This window comes from Chrysochloris asiatica, unplaced genomic scaffold (genome assembly GCF_000296735.1).
Source record: "Chrysochloris asiatica unplaced genomic scaffold, ChrAsi1.0 scaffold00050, whole genome shotgun sequence".
NCBI lineage: Eukaryota > Metazoa > Chordata > Mammalia > Afrosoricida > Chrysochloridae > Chrysochloris > Chrysochloris asiatica.
This window is the reverse complement of record NW_006408568.1, coordinates 13,586,268-13,608,960: the sequence shown is the minus strand read 5'-3', so window position 1 is coordinate 13,608,960 and position 22,693 is coordinate 13,586,268. Positions and strand designations below refer to the sequence as shown.

The window sequence follows — 22,693 nt, the reverse complement described above, 5'->3', positions numbered from 1 at the left end:
AAATCCCCTATAGTCTTCTTAAAAAGTGCTTAGCTGAACTAGTAAAAAATGTCTGCCTTGAGAATTATATTCTTTCAAGAGCTATCTATGTGGAGTCCTGGTATGGCACTGTAGGATATAAGCACTGGCCTGCTAACTGCAAGGTCAGCAGTGCAAACCCACCAGCCACTCCTCAGAAACCCTGTAATGGGTCTCTGTGAATCAGAACCAAGTCTACGGTGCTTAACAATAAGAACATATGGGATCTAATTGACAACAGCAATTCGAAAGATAAGAACCTTAGAGGGCAGTGAGTTGATGCTGGTGAGGAAGGAACAACTAACTCTGAACAGGAGAGTGAGAGTATTTGCACAACTCAGAAACTGCAACCAATGGTATGAACTATCCATGTGGAGACTCTTGAGTTGGTGTATGTTTTACTTTGCAGGGTCGCTATGAGTTGGGACCAACTCCACAGCACACTACCACCACTACCATACCCAAAATAAATAACATTTAGAAGAAGGGAGAAAAATGCTTAGGAGAAAAATGTTGAAAAAACTTAAATTCTTTAAAAAGGTCAAACTTACCAAACCGTAGAGGCTAAAAGGTACTACCAGAAGTATTGCCTTGAGATACCTTTTAAACTTTATGTTGGAGATCACTCCCAGAGATCAGCCATCAGCTAAATTATAGATTGACTCATCAAGTATCACTGTGAATACTACAACCCTTTAAAGAATCAGCTACATGAGGCCAGTCAACTTTTACCCTAAGGAAAAGATGAGAAGGTAAGGGGATGGGGAGTAGGGATGTTAGATTAACAAAAAAGGAACAAGGCTGTTATCTTTGTGGAAGCATAAAGTCTTTCTCCTCCTAGCAGTTCGTGGGCTTGAACCACTAATCTTGAGGCTCACAGTCCATTGCTTATCCTACAGTGCCACCATGCTCCCCAAAAAATATGCATAGAAATTGTTAAATAGGAACCTAACTTGCTGTGTACACGTTCACCAATAACACAATAAAATGTTAATTCTTTTCTTAAAAAGATTAGCTTGACATGAAGGTGGCCTGCCTGAAAGTGAGAAGAAAATATGGCTTTGCTATGAGGTCTTTTTTACTTACAGTCCAAGTTTGACTGATAATCTAATTACAACAAGAAACTCCTAAAGAGTTTTACACAGAAGAGTGATATGGTTTCATTTTCATTTCTAAGATTGTTATACATGGAGAATAAAAGATGGGCCAGAAGAAAGAACTGAAGGATGTTGCCACAGCCCAGGTAAGATGAGATAGTGATTTAGTTTAAGAGTTAACTTGCTGTTGCTATGTGCCATGGAGTCGGTTCCAACTCACAGCAACCCTGTACAGGGTTTTCATGGCTGTAAATCTTTACAGGAGCAGAAAGCCTCCTCTTTCTCCTGTGGAACAGCTGGTAGTTTCAAACTGCTGACCCTGAGGTTAGCAGTCCGATTTGTAACCACTACACTACCAGAGCTCCTTTAAGAGTTACCTAGATGGAGAGAAATGGATAGATTCAAGAGGTAAAATCAAAAGAGCTTGCTGATGACATGGATGGGGGTAGGGAGGATAGAATGAAAATGAAGAATTCAGGACTCTTGAGTTTCTGACAGGATGGCAGTGATATTTACAGAGGTGGGGAAGGATAAATGGAGGAACAAGTTGTGGGTTGGGAAGGAGCTGCATTTTGGTCATAATGAGTTTGAAACATCTTTAAGTTTGAAAATGAAGCAATCAGGAAAGATGTCAGAAATGTATTCTACCTTTTAAGCCAGGTCACTAAGAGATACAAAATAGATTAAAAAATAAAAACAAACTAAAAACTATTGGAGTTATGGAATAGAAGGGATAGCCAACTACTGGACTGTTTTGAAGGATCTGTAATTAAGAAGACCAGGGGAAAACGAGTCTGCTCCAAATGTTAGGAAAGCCCTTGGGGTCTGAGTAAGGCTAAGTTGTTTAAAGGGACCCAAGAAAGGTTATATAGTGAGATCTTAGAGTTCCTAATGGTCCAAATGGTTAACGCATTTGACTGTTGACTGAAAAGTTAGAAGTTTGAGTCCACAAAGTTTCAAATTTGCCTCAGAAGAAAATCCTGGTATTCTACCTCTGGATAATCAACCGTTTGAAACCCTGTGGAGCACAGTTCTACTTTGACACACGTGGGGTCATCATACATCAGAGTCAACTTGAGGGAAACTTTTTTATTTTTTTAGTGAGGTCTTAATCTTTCTGGGGGCAGTGACCTAGAGGAATTCCACGTGCTCCATTGCGGACCCAGCTGTAACTGCTTTCATCCACTGAAAATCCAAAGCAAACAGCTTCCAGCTTCCAGCCTCCAGCCTCCAGCTCATACGTCACGGTTCAAAAATCCAGAGGTTCAGGTGACTAGGAAAGTACTGACGGCAAAGATGAGGTTGTTGGAGGCGAGATATTAAACCACAAGTAGCCTAATCTTTGTTGTTGTTAAGTGCCGTGGAGTCAGTTCCAAGGAGCATCTGGTGGGTTTTAACCGCCAACCTTGTGTTTAGAAGTCCAGTGCTTATCCTACAGTGCCACATCAGGACATGCAAAGTCCCTTCTCCATTCAGTTAGTTGTCCCTGGAGCAAACTGTATACCACTATAGAAACCAAGTATGCCATACAAACCACACTTGTGATTGTGTACCCTGGGAAGCTAACTTTTTTCAGGTGACTGTTTTCTAATCTAATCATTGAACATCTCTGCTCCCACACCTGGTGGGTGGGGATGGATAAATATCAATTAAAATAATTATATTGAATTTCAACCAGGTTAAAGTTGCCCCACAAGCCAAATGTTCCTGTCCGCTTCAACTTCATCTTCTTTGTTTGCTTCAAACTTTTATCAGTCTCCCTTCTCTCCTATGTTGAATACCCTGTTTCCTAGAGGAATATCCTCTTCATTCTTGGTTTGCCCATTTTATTGTTGTTGTTAAGCGCTGTCGAGTCGATTCTGACCCATAGCGACCCTGTACAGAGTTTCCAAGATTGTAAATCTTTATGGGAGCAGAAATCCTCATCTTTCTCCTGCGGAACAGCTGGTAGTTTTGAACTGCTGACCTTAAGGTTCGCAGCCCGATTCATAACCACTAAACTACCAGAGCTCCTTATTACATGCTTGGCTATCTCCAAATTTTATTAGTCTAGCCTTTATTATTTAGATGCTTACCTTCTTAAAACCCATGATTTATCTGTCAGTTTGTCATACTGTGGTGACTTGTGACATGCTGGAAACTATGCCACTGGCACTTTAAATACTAGCCAGGTCACCAATGGTGGACAGATTTCAGTAGAGCTTCTAGACTAAGAAGACTAGGAAGAAGGAGAGAATAATTAGTCACTGAAAACCCTATGAATAGCAGAACATGGTCAGATATAATGCTGGGAAATAAGCCCCTCTGGTTGAAAGGCACTCAAAATATAACTGGGGAAGAACTGTCTCGTCCAAGTAGAGTTGACCTTAGTGACATGGATGGAGTTACGCTTTCAAGACTTCATCTGTTGATGTGGCACAACTCAAAATGAGGAGAAACAGCTACAAACATCCATTAATAATCTGGACATGGAATGTAAGAAGTATGAATCTAGGAAAATTGGAAGTTGTCAAAACTGAAAAGGAATACCAAAATCCATATCCTAGGCACTAGTGAACTGAAGTAGACAGGTATTAGCCATTCTGAATATGACAATCACATGGTTTACAATGGAGTACTGGTGTGGTGCTGTAGGATAAGCACTGACTGGACCACAAGGTCTGATTAAACTGCAAAGTCAGTGGTTCAAACCCACTGCCATTCCTCGGAAACCCTATCCAGAGCTGCTATTGCATCGGCACTGACTCAATAGCACTTAACGACAACATTGTTTACTATGTAGGAAATGACAATTTCAAGAGGAATGGCATCACATTCATTGCCAAAAAGAACATTTCAAGATTTATCTTGAAGTATAATGCTGTCGGAGCTAGGATAGTAACTATACGCTTACAAGACCAGTTAATATACCAATATTATGCAAATTTACGTACCAACTAATAAAGCCAGTGAGGATGAAACTGAAGAATTCTACCAACTTCTTCAGTCTGAAATTGATCAAACATGCAATCAAGATGTGCTGATAATTTTACTGGTGGGCGGAATGTGAAAGTTGGAAACAAAGAGTCAGGGTCCACAGTTGGAATATAATGGTCTTGATGGCAGAAATTATGCAGGATATTGCATGATAGAATTTTGCAAGACCAATGGCTTATTCATTGCAAATATCTTTCTTAAACAACATAAAAGGCGGCATCGTCAGATGGAAGACACAGACTACATCTGTGGGAAAAGACAATGAAGAAGTTCAATATCATCAGCCAATACAAGGCCAGGGGCTGACTGCGGAACTTGCCCATATGCAGGTTCAGGCTGAAGCTTAAGAAAATTAAAACAAGCCCACAAGAGTCAAAATAGGACCTTGTGCATATCCCACCTGAATTTAAAGACCATCTCAAGAACAGATTTGATGCATTAGACACTAATGTCTGAAGATCAGAAAGTTGTGGGATGACATCAAGAAAATTCATGAAGAAAGCAAAAAAAAAAAAAGACCAAAGTGAATGTCAGAAGACAATCTGAAACTTGCTCCTGAGCATAGATAAGTTCAAGAAGTTAGATGAAATGATGAAGCAAAAGATCTGAGCAAAACATTTTAAAGGGCGCTCATCTTTGACAAGAAATTTGAAAGACAGCTATCTGGTCAACTGATTGAAAGAGATCCGTATTTGTGACCACTTCAAAGAAAGGTGACTTAATGGAATGTGAAAATCATCAAACAGTATCACTAATATCACATGCAAGTAAAATTTTGTTGAAGCTAAAATGATTGCAGCTGTACCTCAACAGGGAGCTGCCAGAAATTCAGGATGGATTCGGAAGAGGACGCAGAACTAAGGATATTACTACTGACCTCAAATGGATCTTGGCTGAAAGCAGAAAATACCAGAAAGATGTTTACTTGTGATTTGTTGACTATGCAAAAGCATTTAACTATGTGAATCATAGCAAACTATGGATAACATTTTGAAGAATGGGAGTTATGAAACACTTAATTGTGCTCCTGAGGAACTTAGACCAAGAAGCAGTCATTTGACACAACAAAGGGATAATGAATGGTTTACAATCAGAAAAGGTATGCTCCAGGGTTGTACCCTTTCACCATACTTTTTCTATCTGTATGTTGATCATATAATCCAAGAAACTGCATTATATAAAAATGGCATCAGGATTAGAGGAAGGCTCATAACAACTATGATATGCAGATGAAACAACCTTGTTTGTGTCATGATACTTACTGATGAAGACCAAAGACTACAGCCTTCAGTATGGACTTCATCTCAACATAAAGAAAACGAAATCCTAACAAACGGATAAATAAATAACAACAGAATAAATGGAGAAAAGACTGAAGTTGGCAAAGACTTCTTCAATTTGCTTGGATCCACAATCAATACTTATGGAAACAGCAGTCAGAAATCCAACCATGAGCTGCATTAGGCACATCTACTGCAAATGACCTCTTTATGAAGTGTTAAAGGGCAAAGATGTCAGCTTGAGGACTAAGGAGTGCCTGACCAAGCCATGATATTTCAGTCACCTTATAAGAATGCAAACACTGGACAATGAATAAGGAAGACTGTAAAAGAATCAGTGCGTTTGAATTATGGTGTTGGCAAAGTCCATGAAAGTATCATGGACTGCCAAAAGAACAAATCTGTCTTAGAAAAAGTATAGCCAGAATGTTCCTTAGAAGTGAGGATGGTGAAACTTCTGTCTCTCATATTTTGGATATATCATCAGTAGGAACCAGCCCCTGGAGAAGGACACCATGCTTGGAAAAGTGCAGGGCCGGCATCAAAGAGGAAGACCCCCCCCCCCCAATAGGATGGATGAACACAGTGGCAGTAACGATGGGTTCAGACACAGCTACAATTATGGAGATGAAGCAGGAGCCCACAGTATTTCATTCTGTCATACACAGGGATCACTCTGAGTCATAACCAATTCTGCATCACTTATCAACAATAACCTCTTACATTGGTTTGCTTTTATTTAGTCTTTGTACTCTATTTGCTTATTTCCTCAACTGAATCTTCCAACAATCTGGTTGAGTTTTTATTTCATGCTTTCAATTTTGTCTCTCTTCGTACTTATATACGTTGTTGTTAAGTGTCATCAAGTTGGTTTTGACTCACAGCGATCCTGTATAGTATTTCCAAGGAATGCCTGGTGGGTTTGAACCACCAACCTTGCAGTTAACAGTTAGGGCCACACTAGGACGCCATCCTTATACATAGCAATCCTGTTATTTCATGAATGCACTATCTTATTATTTGAATATACTAAGAATAGTTTTTAAATGCTTCCTTCTCCATGAATTTTCTCTAAGTTGATCCTTTTCTGTTTTGATATTCAAGCTTCATAGTAAAGGATCTTTTCAAATGTTTGGCAAATCAATTTAAAAATGGAGTACTAAAAAGGTGTTTGAGATTCTACCTATGTGAGTAGGGTTTGAAGATTGTAGGCTACTCTCCATTTGGTAATCTGGTTGGCCTCATTCCTGAGGGACCTCTAATGTCATCATCAGTCTTTCCTAGAGAGAACTGTTAGTCTCCCACTTAGGGTTAGGCTGCCAGCTCTGAGAGGAAGGTTAACAGGCCTGAGAATCTTTCATTTCATAAATATTTCCTTGATGGCCTTGTTTTTATTACAATCCCCTACCCTTAGCTGTGACTTACATGAGATGCTCCTTTAGTATGTCCCTCCAGAAAATACACCTTCAGTCTTCTGCTAGGGTCACACCCTAGTTGCCCAGTTACAAACAATACAGGAGAGGAGATTTGAGACTTGGCTTTTAAAATTTCTACCAAGTTTCCTGATTTTGCCCTACCCAAATTCCTTAAGTACAGAATGCCATCAATTTCTACATCTTCTGAGAGTTCTAGAGCTTAGAGTTCAGTTTTCTTAGGTGAGCTAAGTCACTACTCATCCATCAGCTTTCCAACTTCCAAATTTTCATTCTGTTTGCTCTGTGTCACTTTAATTGATAAATTGGATAGAATTGGATGTTCAAGACCATTTTTTTCTTTCTTAAACTCCTTTCTCTCACAAGTTCAGTAACAATTCTCTCATGACGACCTTCCTCTGGAATTTGACTATCAGTTGTTACTCTTATTTACAAAATGCTCTTCTTTACCACAAGCCTGCTGAGCCTGATGACTTGGTTCTTAGATCTCTGCTCCTCTCATGTTTTATACCCTCCAGGGAAGAACTCATCAAAACCCTTAAATTTCACTTTCACTTGTGTATTAAAAAACAACACTGCTGTTAAATCAATTCCAACTCATAGTGACCCTATAAGACAAAACAGAACTGTTCCACAGACGAAGGCAGCGTTATCGTTTTCCATGTAGTGGCTGGTGGGTTTGAGTCACTTACCTTGAAGTTAGCAGCTCAATGCTTAATCCACTATACCACCAGGGCTCCACTTTTGTGCCATTAAGTGCTGTGGAGTCGGTTCTGACTCACAGCGATTCTGTATATAGGTTTCCAAGGAGTGGCTGGTGAGTTTGAACAGTTGATCTTGCAATTCAAACTGACCTTGCAGTCCAGTGCATTGTTCTGCAGCGCCACACCAGGACTCCATTTGCATATTGGTAATTCTAAAATCTCCATTTCTAGCCCAAGAGTCTTTGCTGAAATGAAGTGTAGATCTGATTATTCAGCAGCCTCCTGGACAATTCCACATAGTTTCAAATAATATTGGAAACCAAACTCACCATTATTTTTTAAAGAGCCTTGCTCCATCTCCTATTTTCCCAGGGTCAATAAAGGCACCCTCACCCACCCTGTGATCAAAACATGGTGCATGACATCAAGAATCCTCTCTCATTCATCAAACCAACCTATGCACTCTCCACATTCTAAGGAGTCAACCTTCTTAATATCTAATGGTGTTTCTCAAAATCTGGTGTCCACCAGAATTATTTCTAGGGCTTGTAAAACATCAATTGCTGGGCCTTACCCTCAGTTTGATTCAATAGGTCTGGGCTGTTGTTGTTGTCGTTAAGTGCCGTCGAGCCGGTTCCGACCCATAGCGACCCTGAACAGCGTTTCCGAGGCTGTAAATCTTTACGGGAGCAGAAAGCCTAATCTTTCTCCCACGGAGCAGCTGGTAGTTTCAAACTGCTGACCTTGTGGTTCACAGCCCAATTTGTAACCACTATGCTATTGGCATATAGATACTTTAAATGTTAGAGAACGACAATATTTTGGTTGACCTAATAGTATTATATCATTATTTTATTTTAAAAATATAAAATTTGAAACATTTATGTCTTTAAAATAATGTATTATGAAGACAAGCTGATATATAGTCTATAATATACTATGGTATTTTAACACTTCTGTAAGAATAATTTTTATTCTTATCTCAAATACTTTCTAAACAAGTAGAATATGACAAAACAGCATTTATTTTTATATGGGCAGCTGTATAGAATCTCTATATATACAAGGTTAAATCAAAGAAGATGGAGACAAATTAAAAAATCCTTTCTTTGAAACAAAAACTACAGCCTGCTATTAACAGAAGGCATACTCTTAAAATAACTTAAAAAGATATCCTCTAAATTATCAAATGAGAAATAGGATTATTTGAAAATTAATCAGAGAAAAATATTTGGAACTACCTTATAAATATTCTCATTATTACTCTCCCAATTAGTATGGTTAAAAAAAGTCCTACAGGAAATTCTGCACTAAAATACATTCACAACTAAATGAAACCTCTGATGTCTTTTATTTTAAAGACTGTACCTTTAAGAAGATCTAATAGATTTCACTCTCATGTACTATTTCATTCATGATTTTGAGTAATACTTTTATTCTTACCATCTAATCCTGTATATAGCATAATAATGAATACTTAAGATTTTTTAAGTTTTTAATTTTTACTGGGTATTTAAAAAAATTGTTTTCTATTTGAAATACACCAAATATTTTATTTCACTGTTTTTTTGTTTTTTTTTTTAAGTATTCATACATAAGAAATGAAATGCCAATGACTAATTCCTACAGTCTGTGGTATTTTCAAAATAAATACCAAAATACCAGAACTGACATTTTGCTCTGGTAGTGTTATTACCATTCTTTTCTTCCTTCACGTTGTTCCCTTTTCCTAGAATACTCTTTCTTTAATAGCTAGCAAACTACTAATGTTATTAACCACCCATATCTCTACTTTGATAAAAACTGCAATCTTAAGACGAGGGGCCATGTTTGGACTCTGTATGTCCACTATTGAGCACGGCACCTGCTATGTAACAGATGTTTAGTGAAGGTTCACTGAGTGAATAAATTACTGCTCAATAAGTAAATTTCTTCTTCTCTGATTCACAAAACCAGATTTCTTAAAAGCATATTAATGGGTCTCTTTCTTGCCACTTCTTCCCCAGAGCCCCTCTTTTGAATGATACTGGATACTGTGATTAATCCAAATTGAAATAACTTTCTTTTCTCTTTTTCTTTTACTCCAAGTTATCTATATGCATCAGTTACTGCCAGAATCTTCAGTATAGTCTGAATGGATACAATAACCTAGCTCTATCTACAGGTCTAATTTTGTGAATTCTCATCCATACACAAACACTGGGAATTCTACCCTTTCCAAGCACCTCTGGCTCAATCCACACCTGCCCAATCCACACCACCCTTGTTTAATTACCTGACCCATATTCTACGTGCCACTAGAGTCCTGGCCTAGAAGAATTTACGAAGGAGACAGTAGTAAGTGAAGTTATGAGGTCTACTCTTGGGCTATGTTTGGGCTCAGAAGCGAAATGTGGCAAATTCCTTGGGTTATAACCAAAGGCAGGTTCTATACTATGTCTACTCCTCCACCTGCCATCACCATTCCTTAAACTGCTGTATGGCAAAAATATAAAGTTACAGGGTCCTTGTACATCTAAGTAAGATGGATTTTTCATCAGGGGCCTTGATAGGAGTAGCTTTATTATAACATCAACCCAGAATATCCAGGCATAGTGAACCAGCTACTAACTTCCCATCTCTCTTCTACTTATTCTCTTCTTCCATGAAATAAATGAATAATCAATAAATTAATGAATAAATATTGTCATCAAGTCAATTCTGACTCACAGTGCCCCTACAGGGCAGAGTAGAGAGGTCCCACAGGGTTTCCAGGCTGTACCTCTTTAAGGAAGCAGATTCCTCACTTTTCTCCCACGGATCAGCTGGTGGGTTTTACAGTTAGCAGCCGAAAGCTTTAAGCACTATGCCACCAGGGCTCCGCTTCCCTTCATAGGGACTATGCAACTCCATTTCTCCTATTAGTTCTATTTCTAGTTAGTTACTTACTGTCAGTATGGACTTGTCATTTTATTATGTTTTCTCTCTGGTTGAATTGTGTACCCCAAGACACTTATGAGCCCCCCTATGGCACTAAAATCTCATGTTGAAACTGCAATTATCAGCCTACAGATTAAATCTCCACCTCTGCTTGGAGTGCCACGTGAACAGTGACAGGACTGATGGAAAAGGGAGGGCTGGGAGACAACAGTGCTGGACCCAGGTGATGCACAGTGGCTAGCCAGTGCTATAATGCCTGTTTAATTGAAACCTTGTAATAAAAGTTTAAATACATAAGTTTTTGGGTTTTTTTGTTGTTGTTTTTTTAATAAAAAATTTCCCACTTTGTCAACCTGATGCATTAGGAGGATGGGCAAGTGGAAACTGGCTGCTTATAGGGGATGGCGATCCAACTCTGGATGGTTTCTTTTTCCTTAAAAGTGCCAGCTGAGTGAATTCAGAGTCTCAAGTGAATGAGAACCCTACCCCACACTGGCTTTCTCCGAGTACTTGGAGTTCACAGCAAGGCATTTTGTACCATGGAGAATGTTCATGTTGGCATCAGAAGACAAGGAAGAGCAGGGCTTCATGTCTGGGCAGCACTATGTTTTCAATGGTACGGTCCATGGAGTGCACCTGCTCCGGGGAGGCAGTCAGGAATGCCAAAGGCCCAATACGTTGTTCTGTACAGGAGTGGCAGAGGTATCCACCCTTGTTTTCCTTCCTGTTGCTCTGCAGTGATGGATAAGAAAAAGAGGTCAGAGGAACCACCAAAAAACAAGCGTTGTCCATCAAAAAGCCTTGAATTACTGTCATAGCTGCTAGGGGACTAGGCCTTCTTATCCTGATGGTTCCAGGATATATATAAATCCTCAGAGATAAAATACTTCCCAAGACATTACCCTCTGGGGTAAACTCAACTCTATCAAATCTTCTTAGAGCAGAAACCAAATTTATCAAGTCAAGGGGTAGAAAATCAAGAGAAGTTTAACTGCCCCCCCCACCCCCAAATAAGCAGTTCTCCTCTTATATATCTGGTCAGAATCCAATCTCATCATAAGGCTAAACACTCCCAGTCCATACTACATAACCAGATCCTTGCTGATCTTATTGTCTTGACAGCAGGGAGATCGTACATCTTTAATGCCACACATGTGAATGAAAGGTCTCCAAAACATCCTAAAAGAATCCACAAAGCAATTTCTCTTCCAGCTCCCTGGCCCATAACCCAGGTAATCACATAGCTTACATGCAACAAAACATAAAGGATTGACTTTTACTGTACATAAAATGAAAGCTGTTACCAGAAGCCACATACATAAGTGATGGGGAGTTTCTTCATTGTGAGGACAGTGTCTACAGGAATGGCATTGTTGCACTGTCCCACACAGCAGCGAACCACTCCTGTTTTTAAAACATTACTTGTCAGCTCGGCTTGCAAGAAGTACTCCTGAGAAGAAAACAGTGAGAAAGAGTAAAAGCAATACCTCTGCTACATTTTCTCTTGGAAACGCCAATCACTGAAGAGCTTTAAACACTTTTGAGACACTGCTTACATTCTAGAATGAGTAAAACATTATTGACTGCCCAAAAGTTTACCTTCAACAGAAAATACTTAAAGCAGTCTACATGACTTTTTGGTAAAATTGCTACTTTAACAATAAATAAAAAAATAAAAAAGAGGTTTAATGGACTAACATGCATAACTTCAATGACATTTAGGAGGTATTTCTGTATTTTCTCATGTCATTCTGTCCCAAACTGAGTACTTAAAAAAATTATTTGTATATTCATGCTACAGCCCAGGGAAGCTGAAACAAACCAAAAGTCCACTGCTGTCAAGTCGATTCTAACTCATAGTTACGCTCTAAGACAGTAGGAATGCCCCATAGGGTTTGCAAGTCTGTATAATTTAAGAAAGCAGACTGCCACATCTTTCTCCTGTAGGGCAGCTGGTGGGTGCAAACCATCAGACTTTCAATTAGCAGCTGAGCACCTTAACCCGTAAAGATTTACAGCCTCGGAAACCCTATACAGGGTCGCTATAAGTCGGACTGACTCCATGTCATATAACAACAGCCTTAATCATTGTGCCACCAGAGACTCAAACGAAAATAGAAGCTCTTAAAAACACATACCTAAATCAACCCTGAATATTTCCATCTTTCCAGGCTTTTGTCTACACCAGTGAGAAGTTACTCGACTTCTTTAAGCTAGTTTTGTAAATGTACCTATCACAGTACCGACTTCATATGGTTGTTGTGAGGAAACACAATAATGTGTGCAAAGTGCTCTTGCCTGGCCCCCAGTAAGTACTCAATACAATGCCCACTGCCTCCGAGCCCACCAATGTGAAAAGCTTCTGCCCTGAGGAGTTTAACATGGCACCTGTCATCAAACCCAGTATCATCTAGTCTTTTCTGATGCACAGCGACCCTGGACAGGACACAGGAGAACTGCCTCATTGGGTTTCTAAGACTAAATCTTTACCAGAGCACAGTTTCATCTTTCTCCCACGGAGCAGCTGAAGAGTTTGAACTACCAACCTTGCAGTTAATTTAATAGTCCACTTAACCCACAGTGCCACTTGGCACTAGCAGGACCATAGGTTTGCTGACCAAACAAATTATGATTTCATATTTTCTGGATTATAAATGGCTATTTATCTAAATTTTTCACAATTTATGTCCAACATTTCAATTGATTTAATTTTTCTTCTTGCAGGAGCTACCTGCCTCTTACCAAAAAATGAGTAGTAAAAAATGTAAACACTCACGTATCTACCAGTGAGCTGATAATCAACAAAGTGGAATTCCATTTGAAAATATAACAACAGATTTAGTGAAAGTCCCCTTTGCCAGTCATCTCCATTCACTTTCCCATACATAGGCAAGCAGATTCATCAATGTGGTGTGTATCTATCCCAATCCATTCTAAAAGAACATCACACATGTTTCTAAGAACATAAAGTGTCATTTTATGGGTATTTGTTTCCCTGCATGTTCCACTTTTAGTTTTCTTGTCTTCTAGTTCATTCCAGTGGCTCTGCAGAATAAGCACCAGATTTCAAACCACAGGGCTGGCAGTTTGAGCCCACCAACCACTCCATCAGAGAGAGACAGGGCTTTCTGTTCCTACAAAGATGTAGTCTTGGAAATCCTATACAGGGTCGTTTTGAGTTGGAACCAACTCAACGGCACTTAACAATCACAACAATAAGTTCATTTCTTTAAAGTGCTATATATAGGATTCCATCACATCAATTTTCCACATTTTATTTACCCATTTTTTTTTAGAATGTTCCCAAATGATCTCAGTACAACAATGAATATCTTTGTATACGTCTCTTGCTCACACAAGCAAAAGTTTCTCTAGGGTTGGTGCTCTCAAAAATTATCAAGAAACCTATTTAATGCTACATACACAAGACTAAAGTAAAAGTCTCAAAAACAGTATTTCTTTTTCACTTAAAGTATTAGCTTCTTGGATGAATGGAAATGGTAAGCACAGGCAGGGGAAGAGCATTGTTACATTGTGAGGACTGCAATCAATGTCATGAATTAAAATATGTATTAATGAACTGCTGAATAGAAAACCAATTTGCTTTTTGTAAACTTTCACCCAACTCCCAGTACAAGTTTTTTAAAAATGTAAATATAATATTTGCTTATTGTATACTTGGATAATTACATTTTGCTTTATTTTCTAAATTGGTGATCCTTCTTTATAAAGATAAATTGAGAACATTTGCATTTAGTAATTTAAAAGATGTTTGTGGACTTAATGCATAATTGAATTTTGAAAATAGTTCACACCTAACTTTTTAGCCATAACGAAGTATGCATAAATATAATGAGATAGATACAAACTTAATTGCTTAGTTAATATGGCGATCCACAATATGAATTCAATTAGACTTTTATTTGTTTTCTTTCCTTTCAGTGGAAGCATGATTTTATGTCAGTTGTGAAGTGAGATATTTCCTCTCAGCATTAGTTAAGAACAGAACTAGAAGAGAACAAAATCCCATTCTAAATTCCAACAAAGTAAAAATACCCATGTTTAACAGTAGACGAATGGTTATATTATTTAACAAGATGAATCTACTAAACTAGGTAAATGTCTACAAACATGCAGTCTTCACAGCCTTAGACCACAACCCAATGTCATAGTCACTCATGGTAACTCAACAACCTTCACACTTGGCACCAATGTCATGCAAATGAATGTGGTGATGAAAAAGAAAATTACAGAATGAACCCCTCGGCCATATAATCTCAAGAGTTACAATAAAGAAATGCTAAGAAATGCAAGCCAAGACAAGAGGTAGCAGCTAGCCAAAGTATCTCACTGAATTACTAGAAAAGCCTCATTCTGTGACCATAAAATTATTATTGAATGCATGATTTAAAAAAAAAGTCTTTGACAAGAATATTACCATTCTTACATGTTCACATTAAAAGCTCTATTTTTGGATTTAAAACATTATTCAGTATTTGCTTAAGAATCACATTTAGATAATATGACCTTAAGCGTATTAAGATATCTATAGGGAAAACTAAGACATCCTTTAATTGTACTTACATATCAAACTAAACAGAGTAACGTATAATTCAGTAAGACCCTGGGTTGGTCCGATTCAAGGAGTGTTTCCACAATGCCGCCACCCCAGGCTTGTGTTCCAAATGAACTGTAATCAGCACAAATCTTTTCTAACTTAACTTTTGGAGAAGAAAGTGGATAATCAATCCATGGCATGATGACTGTAATAAGATATTTCCTCCTCAGGAAAACAAACAAACACACCAAAGAAATGTTTTTGCCCTGTTACATACTATTCTATTTCAACAGGTGATTCAACTGGTCCTGTAGATCTGAGGACTGCTCAACATTCTTCTGGATAGCTTCTTGCTGGCATCAACAATGTGTTAGTATTGTCATTTTCCTTAAGGGCTATTTTCTGAGTGCACGATGCCATCTCCCTGTAGCACCGTGTTTAGAGCTGCCTGACCTAGCAGCTCGGAGCTCTGGGAGCCAGTCATCACCTGCTTGCTAAGTGAGGTCACGTCAGTGTCACAGGTGTTCACCTTCTCAGCGAGAAGCCTTTTCACAGACTGACCAAATCTCACTTGTGAATCGGCTGTCCCAGTCACCATTACACCGCAGCTAACAAACGTCTCTGCACGGATCTCAAAAATAGTATTTAACCTTACATGTAATGTACTTTGATTTCTTTTTTAGATTTTATTCTAATTCACTTTTTTCCCCCTGCAAGAAAAAAAATCCACCAAAAACCAGAGCCCACTGCCATTGAGTCAATTTTGACTCATAGAACCCTTACAGAGTTCCCAAGGCTGTAAATCTTTATAGGAACAGAAAGGCTCATTTTTCTACCTCGGGGCTGTTAGTAGGTTTGAACTACCTACCTTACAGTTAGCAGTCTTGTGCTTATCCTAAAGTGCCACTAGGGCTCCTTTCAAAGCTTGATATAACTCAGTAAATTCATTTCTTAAATCACCAATGAATTGCCATGTGTTCTTTGAAAAGCTTTGCTCTGAGCAGCAGTTCACTGACATTTTGATTTTGAGACCCCTTTACAATACTAACAATTAAGGGCTTCAAAGAGCTTTTGTTTGTATATGAACTATATCTATTAATATTCACCATGTTATAAATTTAAAATAAAATTTCAATTCCCTTAGAAATAAACAGTAAAATTACCCACTGTCTAGAGGGTAAACATATATCAACTTGGGTGATAGGGAAGGCAATATACAACAAGAGGGAGGTTAGCAGAGGAAAGATGAAGGTACTGAAAGATGGGTAGGAATGCAAGAGTTAAAGTGAATAGAGGTAAATACTGTTAACTGTTGATACATGGCAGGCACTGCAATCATTGAGATGAATGAAGTATGTGATATGTTGAATGTAAAACTGATGATCTGTTCTGTAAGCTTTCACTCAATTCACAATAAAACAGTTAAAAAAAAAAAAAAAAAGATTCAGGGCATGACCCTGTGAGTGAGAGAAGAAGGCAGCAAGCCGTGGGGGTCTCACCACACAAAAATAAGTAAGTACACAGTAATAAACCCATTATGTTGTTGTTGTTAAGTGTCGTCGAGTCAGTTCCAATCCATAGCGACCCTGTATAGGGTTTTCAAGGAGTGACTGGTGAGCTTGAACCACCAACCTTGTAGTTCAAACGGCTTTCCAGTCTGGCACATTAACTCACAGCGCCACACCAGGACTTCAAAAAGCCATCATATATCAGCTTAAAGATTGCTATGAAAAATAACTATATTTTCCAAAAAAGTTCATGGGAAGAGTAGAATTCTTTTACAGTTCTGCAAATCTCTTTGAAGTCTAGTTATTAACAGAAGACAGCTGGATTCCCACATCTGCATATGCATTCACTCTGAGGCGCCATCACATGTCATGTAACTTCTGGGAAACACAAATGCACACTGTGAGAGCAGTAGAGAAAAAAGGGCAAACAGCATCTTAGTATTACAGTACAAAGGAGCCCTGGTGATGCTGTAGGATAAGCACTGGACTGTTAACTGCAAGGTCAGAAGTTCAAACCCACCAGCTGCTTCCTGGGCTCAAGATGAGGCATTTACTCAGAATAGTGGCCTGCACGTAAACTGATGCTCAGTATTTGTTGGATGGATGAAGGGCATATTTCTTTCCATTCTTTTAATTTCAGTTTAAAAAGCAGCTAACCTAGTAAATAAAGAGCAAAGGCTCTGGAATCTGACTAGGTTCACATCCAGCTCTTCCATTCACTACCCAAGGTTAGTTAACTTGCCGATCTGAGCCTGCGTCCTTATCTGTAAAACTGGTGAAATGACAATTAATCACATCTCAAAGGATATTTTTAAAGGATTACCTAAATGTTCATTCTATTAGTTTACTGCAGACAAGTTTCACATTTTGATGCAAATTAACCTGCTTTCTGACTCTAATTTGTATATCATGTTTATTAAGACAAGGAGCCCTGGAGCAGCAGGCTGCCGGCCCAAAGGCAGATGATGCAAATCTACCAGTAGTTCTGCAGTAGAAAGATAAGCCAGTTTACATCTGTAAAGATGCTAGGCTCAGAAGCTCTGTGGAGCAGTTCCACTCTGGAGGGTCCTACAGGGTCACTATCAGGTACAATCAACTCATTAGCAGTAGGCTTGTTTTATTATTACTTTTTTTTTTTTTTTAAAGAAAAAACTTCCTTCTCCTGAAGGCATTTTTTAAAACATTTCTAAAAATCTTTAATAAATTTAGAACTTACAATGGTATGAGGTAAGTATGTAATTTTACTTTTTCTATATGGAAAGCCAATTCCTCAGCACGATTTATTAATTTTCATCATCAATCTATAATAGCACTCTTTTATATACTAAATTATACGCCCATGTGATCTATTGTTAAGTAACTGACACAAGGCCACACAGATAGCAAGAGGAAAAACTTGGTTGTGAGCCTAGGCAATCTGATTCCAGAGTCTTTGCTCTTTACTCTGTTAGCTGCTACTTTAAAAGACCAATCACAAAATGGGAAGAGGTATTCCCTTCATCCATTTAGCAAACTCTGAGCACATACTATGTGCTAGGCACTGTTCTAAGGATCTGCGGTGAATGAAGAGATGTGAGGTGTGAATTAAGAATCGTAGATTCGGGAGGCTAAGAAGCTGTCAACTTGTAGCAACATAACTGGCATGACACTTAATAACTCAACAGCATACCGTAATTTCCTTCACTTCCTTACACATTCATACAAAAAGTGCTTCTGGTGATCACATTAGCTGTGAGAAAAAGCTGTGTCATCCATTCTTGCTTATAGGTTAAAGGCTCTAAGTTGTGAAAAACTTCTAAAATGCCATCAAGCATGTTTTCATATCCTCAAAATTATTAACCTCATTTCACAAGGTCTTCAATATCACTTATGGTCTTCCTTTCAGAGCAAGGGCAGCCCTGGTGATGGAATAGTTATAGCACTTGATTGCTAACTAAAAGGTCAGTGGTTTGAATCCACCAGCCACTCCACAGGAGAAAGACGTGGTAGTCCGCTTCTGTAAACATTTACAGAACTGAAAACTCTATGGGACAGTTCTACTGACCATCAATTGGAACTGACTCGGCAAAAGTCGGTTTCAGTTTGGGTTTTTCTGAAAGAAGGCTGATTAGCCATTTCCTATAAGGGATGTCTCCAAATTTATTCCTGAGCTATGATAAAGAAAAAGCAGAACTTCCTCATATCAAGTCTTTCAGATTTATAAACATCTGTTCACATACATGGACAGTATTTCCCAGGCTTCCTCAGAATACCCAGAATAACCATGTAGTCAGGCAGGTGTTTCCTTCCTCAGTCTTGGCAAAGAGGAAGAATTTATCGTGATTATGTATTTTATTTTCTTTTGTGGGTAAAGCATACTTTCCCCATAAAAATGTTATATATTATAACTTAAAACAATTTTGCAACAAAACTGGGTTTCTGAGGAGCACCTGGTGGGTTTGAACCACTTACCTTGCAGTCCAGTGCTTATCCTATAGTGCCACACCAGAATGTGAACAAAAGTAAAAACAACCCCCCCCCCAAAAAAAAATGTGTGTGGTTACATGGTTAGTATGCACATAGGAAGACATATGTGAGTACATGAGTGTGCATGTATAAGTGTATTTGTGGGCACAGGTATACAAATTTGTGTGTGCTGTACATATATTTATATTATAATAAAGCACACAGAAGGTACAGTTAGGGGTATTTTCTGGATATAACCAAGTACTTCACGGGATTAATTTACTGGGTTTGAAGGCTTGGGACCATAGTTTATAACACAGTTCATAAAGATGTTTTACCTGCTAGCTTGGTTAGTAGTGTCTGGGATATTAAAAACAACTAAGATAACAATAATGGTCTCTACTCATCTGGAGCAATAAAGAATGAAGGAAAGCAAAGACTCAAAGAAGAAACCAGTCCATAGGACTCATAGCCCTAATGAACCATGACCTCTTCTAGCCTGAGAGCAGAAGAGCTTTCTAGTACTCTTCTACCACTCTCTTCCATTCTGACCAAGGACACAAATATAGAGATAGAATGAGAGGAGAGGAAAAGGAAGAACAGAGCTCAGATTCCTAAAAGTCACACTTAGGGAACCAGTAAAGATTAGAGACCCTGAAACTATTGTCCTAAGATAACCTTTTGAACTCAGAACTGAAGCTACTCCAAGAGGTCATTTTTCAGCCACTTTTGGGTACTTTAGAATAGATTAACTTCTAAAGTAACCAAAATCACCAGTGAATAATGTACTCCCCTAAACAATCAACTGTATGAGACCAAATGGTCAACATTTACCCTAAAGCAAAAATGAGAACACAAGAAGAGGCAGGAAAATTAATGAAAATATAGCAAAGATATATAATGAGAATGCTAACTGTGAAAATTGTATAATGAGAATCTAATTTGCTATGTAAACTTTCACCTAATACACAATATTTTTTTTAAAGAAAATAAACTTAAAACACATAACAACCAAATGTTTGCTTGTATCCTAATGTGAACAAAACAACTACAGAAGGTATTTTTGAGACAATAATGATAGCATGATTCTGGAGTGGGGAGTAGAGGCCATAAGGAGTTATTTTAAGTTTCATAAGCTAAAAAAATGTGGTTATCATAAACTGTGGTTATAGGGAGGGGAAAAGAAAGCAGGTCAATTTTCTTTAAAGATGCATACTCAAAATATATATAGGAATGATATGTATATGGTTGGTTAGAAAATGTGCTATTTTCATAATATTTTAATATCTCAAATCTATCATTATTTAAAATTCTATATAATCCATATTATAATATAATGCTACTGTTCTAGAATGCTACCATTTAAAATTACCAAAATGACAATTTGGTTTTGTTATAGGTCTAACTACTAGTTTAACACTATTTTTATGTCAAAAAACATATTATAGTACAGTTGTTAAACAAAAAACTCATAATTTATCTAAAAATTCACTTAGTGGGTGAAGGCTGCTTGAAGATTAAGAAAAGTCACACTTATCACTATCTAAACCAGGGGTCAGCAAACTACAGCTGGTGGTCCAAATACAGTCCAATGCCTGTTTGTGTAAATAAAGTTTTGTTGGAACACAGTCACATTCATTTGTTTGCATACTGTGTATACTGCTTTCCCGCTAAAAGGACAGAAGTGAGTAATTACACTAGAAATGATATGGCCTGCAAAGCATAAAATATTCGCTGTTTCCTTGTAGAAAAAGTTTGCTGACTGCTGCTCTAGACCATCTCTTGAACTTTCACTGGGTGATCCAGGTGCCACTAAACACACAGCTTCAGAAAAAGGGCTTTAGTTCCACGTTGTGATGCTTAAGCTAGCACCACAAGGTGAGGCCCAAGTAAAGAAAAACTGATTGGGGATGCACAAAAATGACAAGAGACATGCAAAAAGCTCTCGTGAAAAGAGATGGGGATAAGATTCTTATGATTCAATAGTGAGTAACTGTTATCATGACCAATTGTGACTGTCACAACTTTAAAGGTAGAAGTTTTGTAACAAAAAGAGGGGAGTAGTTAATCTTATAGTCCAGAAACACAGGACCCTAGGACCATCAAGGGAGAAGAGCACAAGCGGAATGTGGGACTCTATCCAGAGAAGCAGAGACACCAGAGATGAAGGCAGAGATGAGGACATGGAAAGAGGGAACAGCTGAGTACTCAGGACTCATGAAAAGAGAGGGACTGGGTGCTGGAAGCCAGGAGTCAGGTTTGTAGAATGTGCCGTTTGGTTGTTTAAATGATTATATACTCCTGAGTTTTTTGTGTACATCCCGCCCCTACCAAAAAAACAAACAAACAAACAAAACAGGGAATGTTCTCTTAAAGTCTTAACTACTGTTGAATGATGATGCATAGAGGAGATTGTAATCACTGCAATGAAACAATGGTGTAAAGCCGACGTTCTCCTATGTAAACTATCACTCAGTTCACAATTAAAAACATAAAAAAACAGAGATTTGCAAGAAGCCTTTGACATCATGATAGGTTATACAGAGCATTTATTTGCAATTTCTTCTTTTTTAACCCCAATATTACCTTTCTCTAAAAATAGAAATAGAGTTTGTTTAAACAAAACGTTTTTTTCATCTAGGAGATGGGCCAAATGAGTACAGGAAATTTCTACTGCCTTGCATTATACTCTCAGTGCCTAGAAAGTACTCAATAAATATTCAACTCTGAGACTCTAGGCACTTTTTACTAGAACCTGGTCACTGTACTCCTGCCAAGGCACAGAGCCATTAGAGCAATGCTTAGGGTCCACTGATCCTAATATTGTCAACTTTCCTGAAAGAACAATACAGTAAGGCACTTTGAATAAATCGTCCTGCTGGACAAAATGATGTACTTTGGAGATAACTACAGAAAGAGCATTAATATTAACTTTCATATTTGAGTTTTCAATTCTAGACTTTATTTAGTATCTTTGGTCCAGGAAAAAATGGACTAAGTAATACCTTGTTGTTTTTGTTGTTCTTGTTGTTGTTATGTACCGTGGAATCGGTTCCGACTCATACCAACCCTACACAGGGTTTCCGAGGCTGTAAATCTTTATGGGAGCAGAAAGCCTCATCTTTCTCCCACGGAACAGCTGGTAGTTTCAAACTGCTGACCTTGCAGTTCGCAGCCCGATTCGTAACCACTACACACTACCAGAGCTCCTTAAGTAATACCTTATTAACTCAAATTTCTTTCTTGTTGTCAACTAATTTGTAATGACTAAACAGTTTCTCTTCTAGCCTGTGAAAGGCAGAAAAACAGCTACAAGTAAAGAGAGTAGGGAAAAGGTTGCTTTGTAAAGAGTAAAGAGTGAGAGCTGACTCACTCACTTTTCTGCTAATGATAGGAGGCCAGTGACTGAACACTTCTCCCCTGCAGGGACATATTCCTTTGTAGACATCCCCTGGTGATGGCAACTGCCATTTTAAAAAGCTCTAGGGAGTGGGAGGGAGGAAGTTTAGGCACAGAAAACATTCTTGTCTGTCTCTCCACAGGGTGTTGAGAACTAATTGAACAGGGCGAAATGAAGAATATATGTACACAGTTAATATTTTTAAAATAATTTTAAATTAAATTTGAAAAGAACCCACATATTGTTTAGTTAAAACCTTTTCTGCACTAATAATCAGCTTCTGTACATACAAAAAGAAGTCTTCCTCTTATAATTCAGCTCCTGAACTAAAGGCTTTGAGGATGGTGCCTAAAAG

The 22,693-nt window shown here is 38.2% G+C and overlaps 1 protein-coding gene and 1 pseudogene across 1 annotated transcript in view; both read right to left on the bottom strand.

The window, feature by feature from the left end:
- Positions 1-10,968: 10,968 nt before the first annotated feature.
- The window catches only part of FBXO18 (F-box protein, helicase, 18), a 44,752-nt gene continuing 33,027 nt past the window's right edge, over positions 10,969-22,693 (bottom strand). The window contains exons 19-20 of the mRNA XM_006862737.1: positions 11,746-11,877; positions 10,969-11,159 (exon numbers count right to left, since the gene is read on the bottom strand). Of these exons, the coding sequence (XP_006862799.1) occupies positions 10,989-11,159; positions 11,746-11,877 (303 nt within the window). The 3' untranslated portion in view covers positions 10,969-10,988. The remainder of the gene's footprint in view (positions 11,160-11,745; positions 11,878-22,693) is intronic.
- Positions 15,267-15,583, bottom strand: LOC102828785 (annotated as a pseudogene).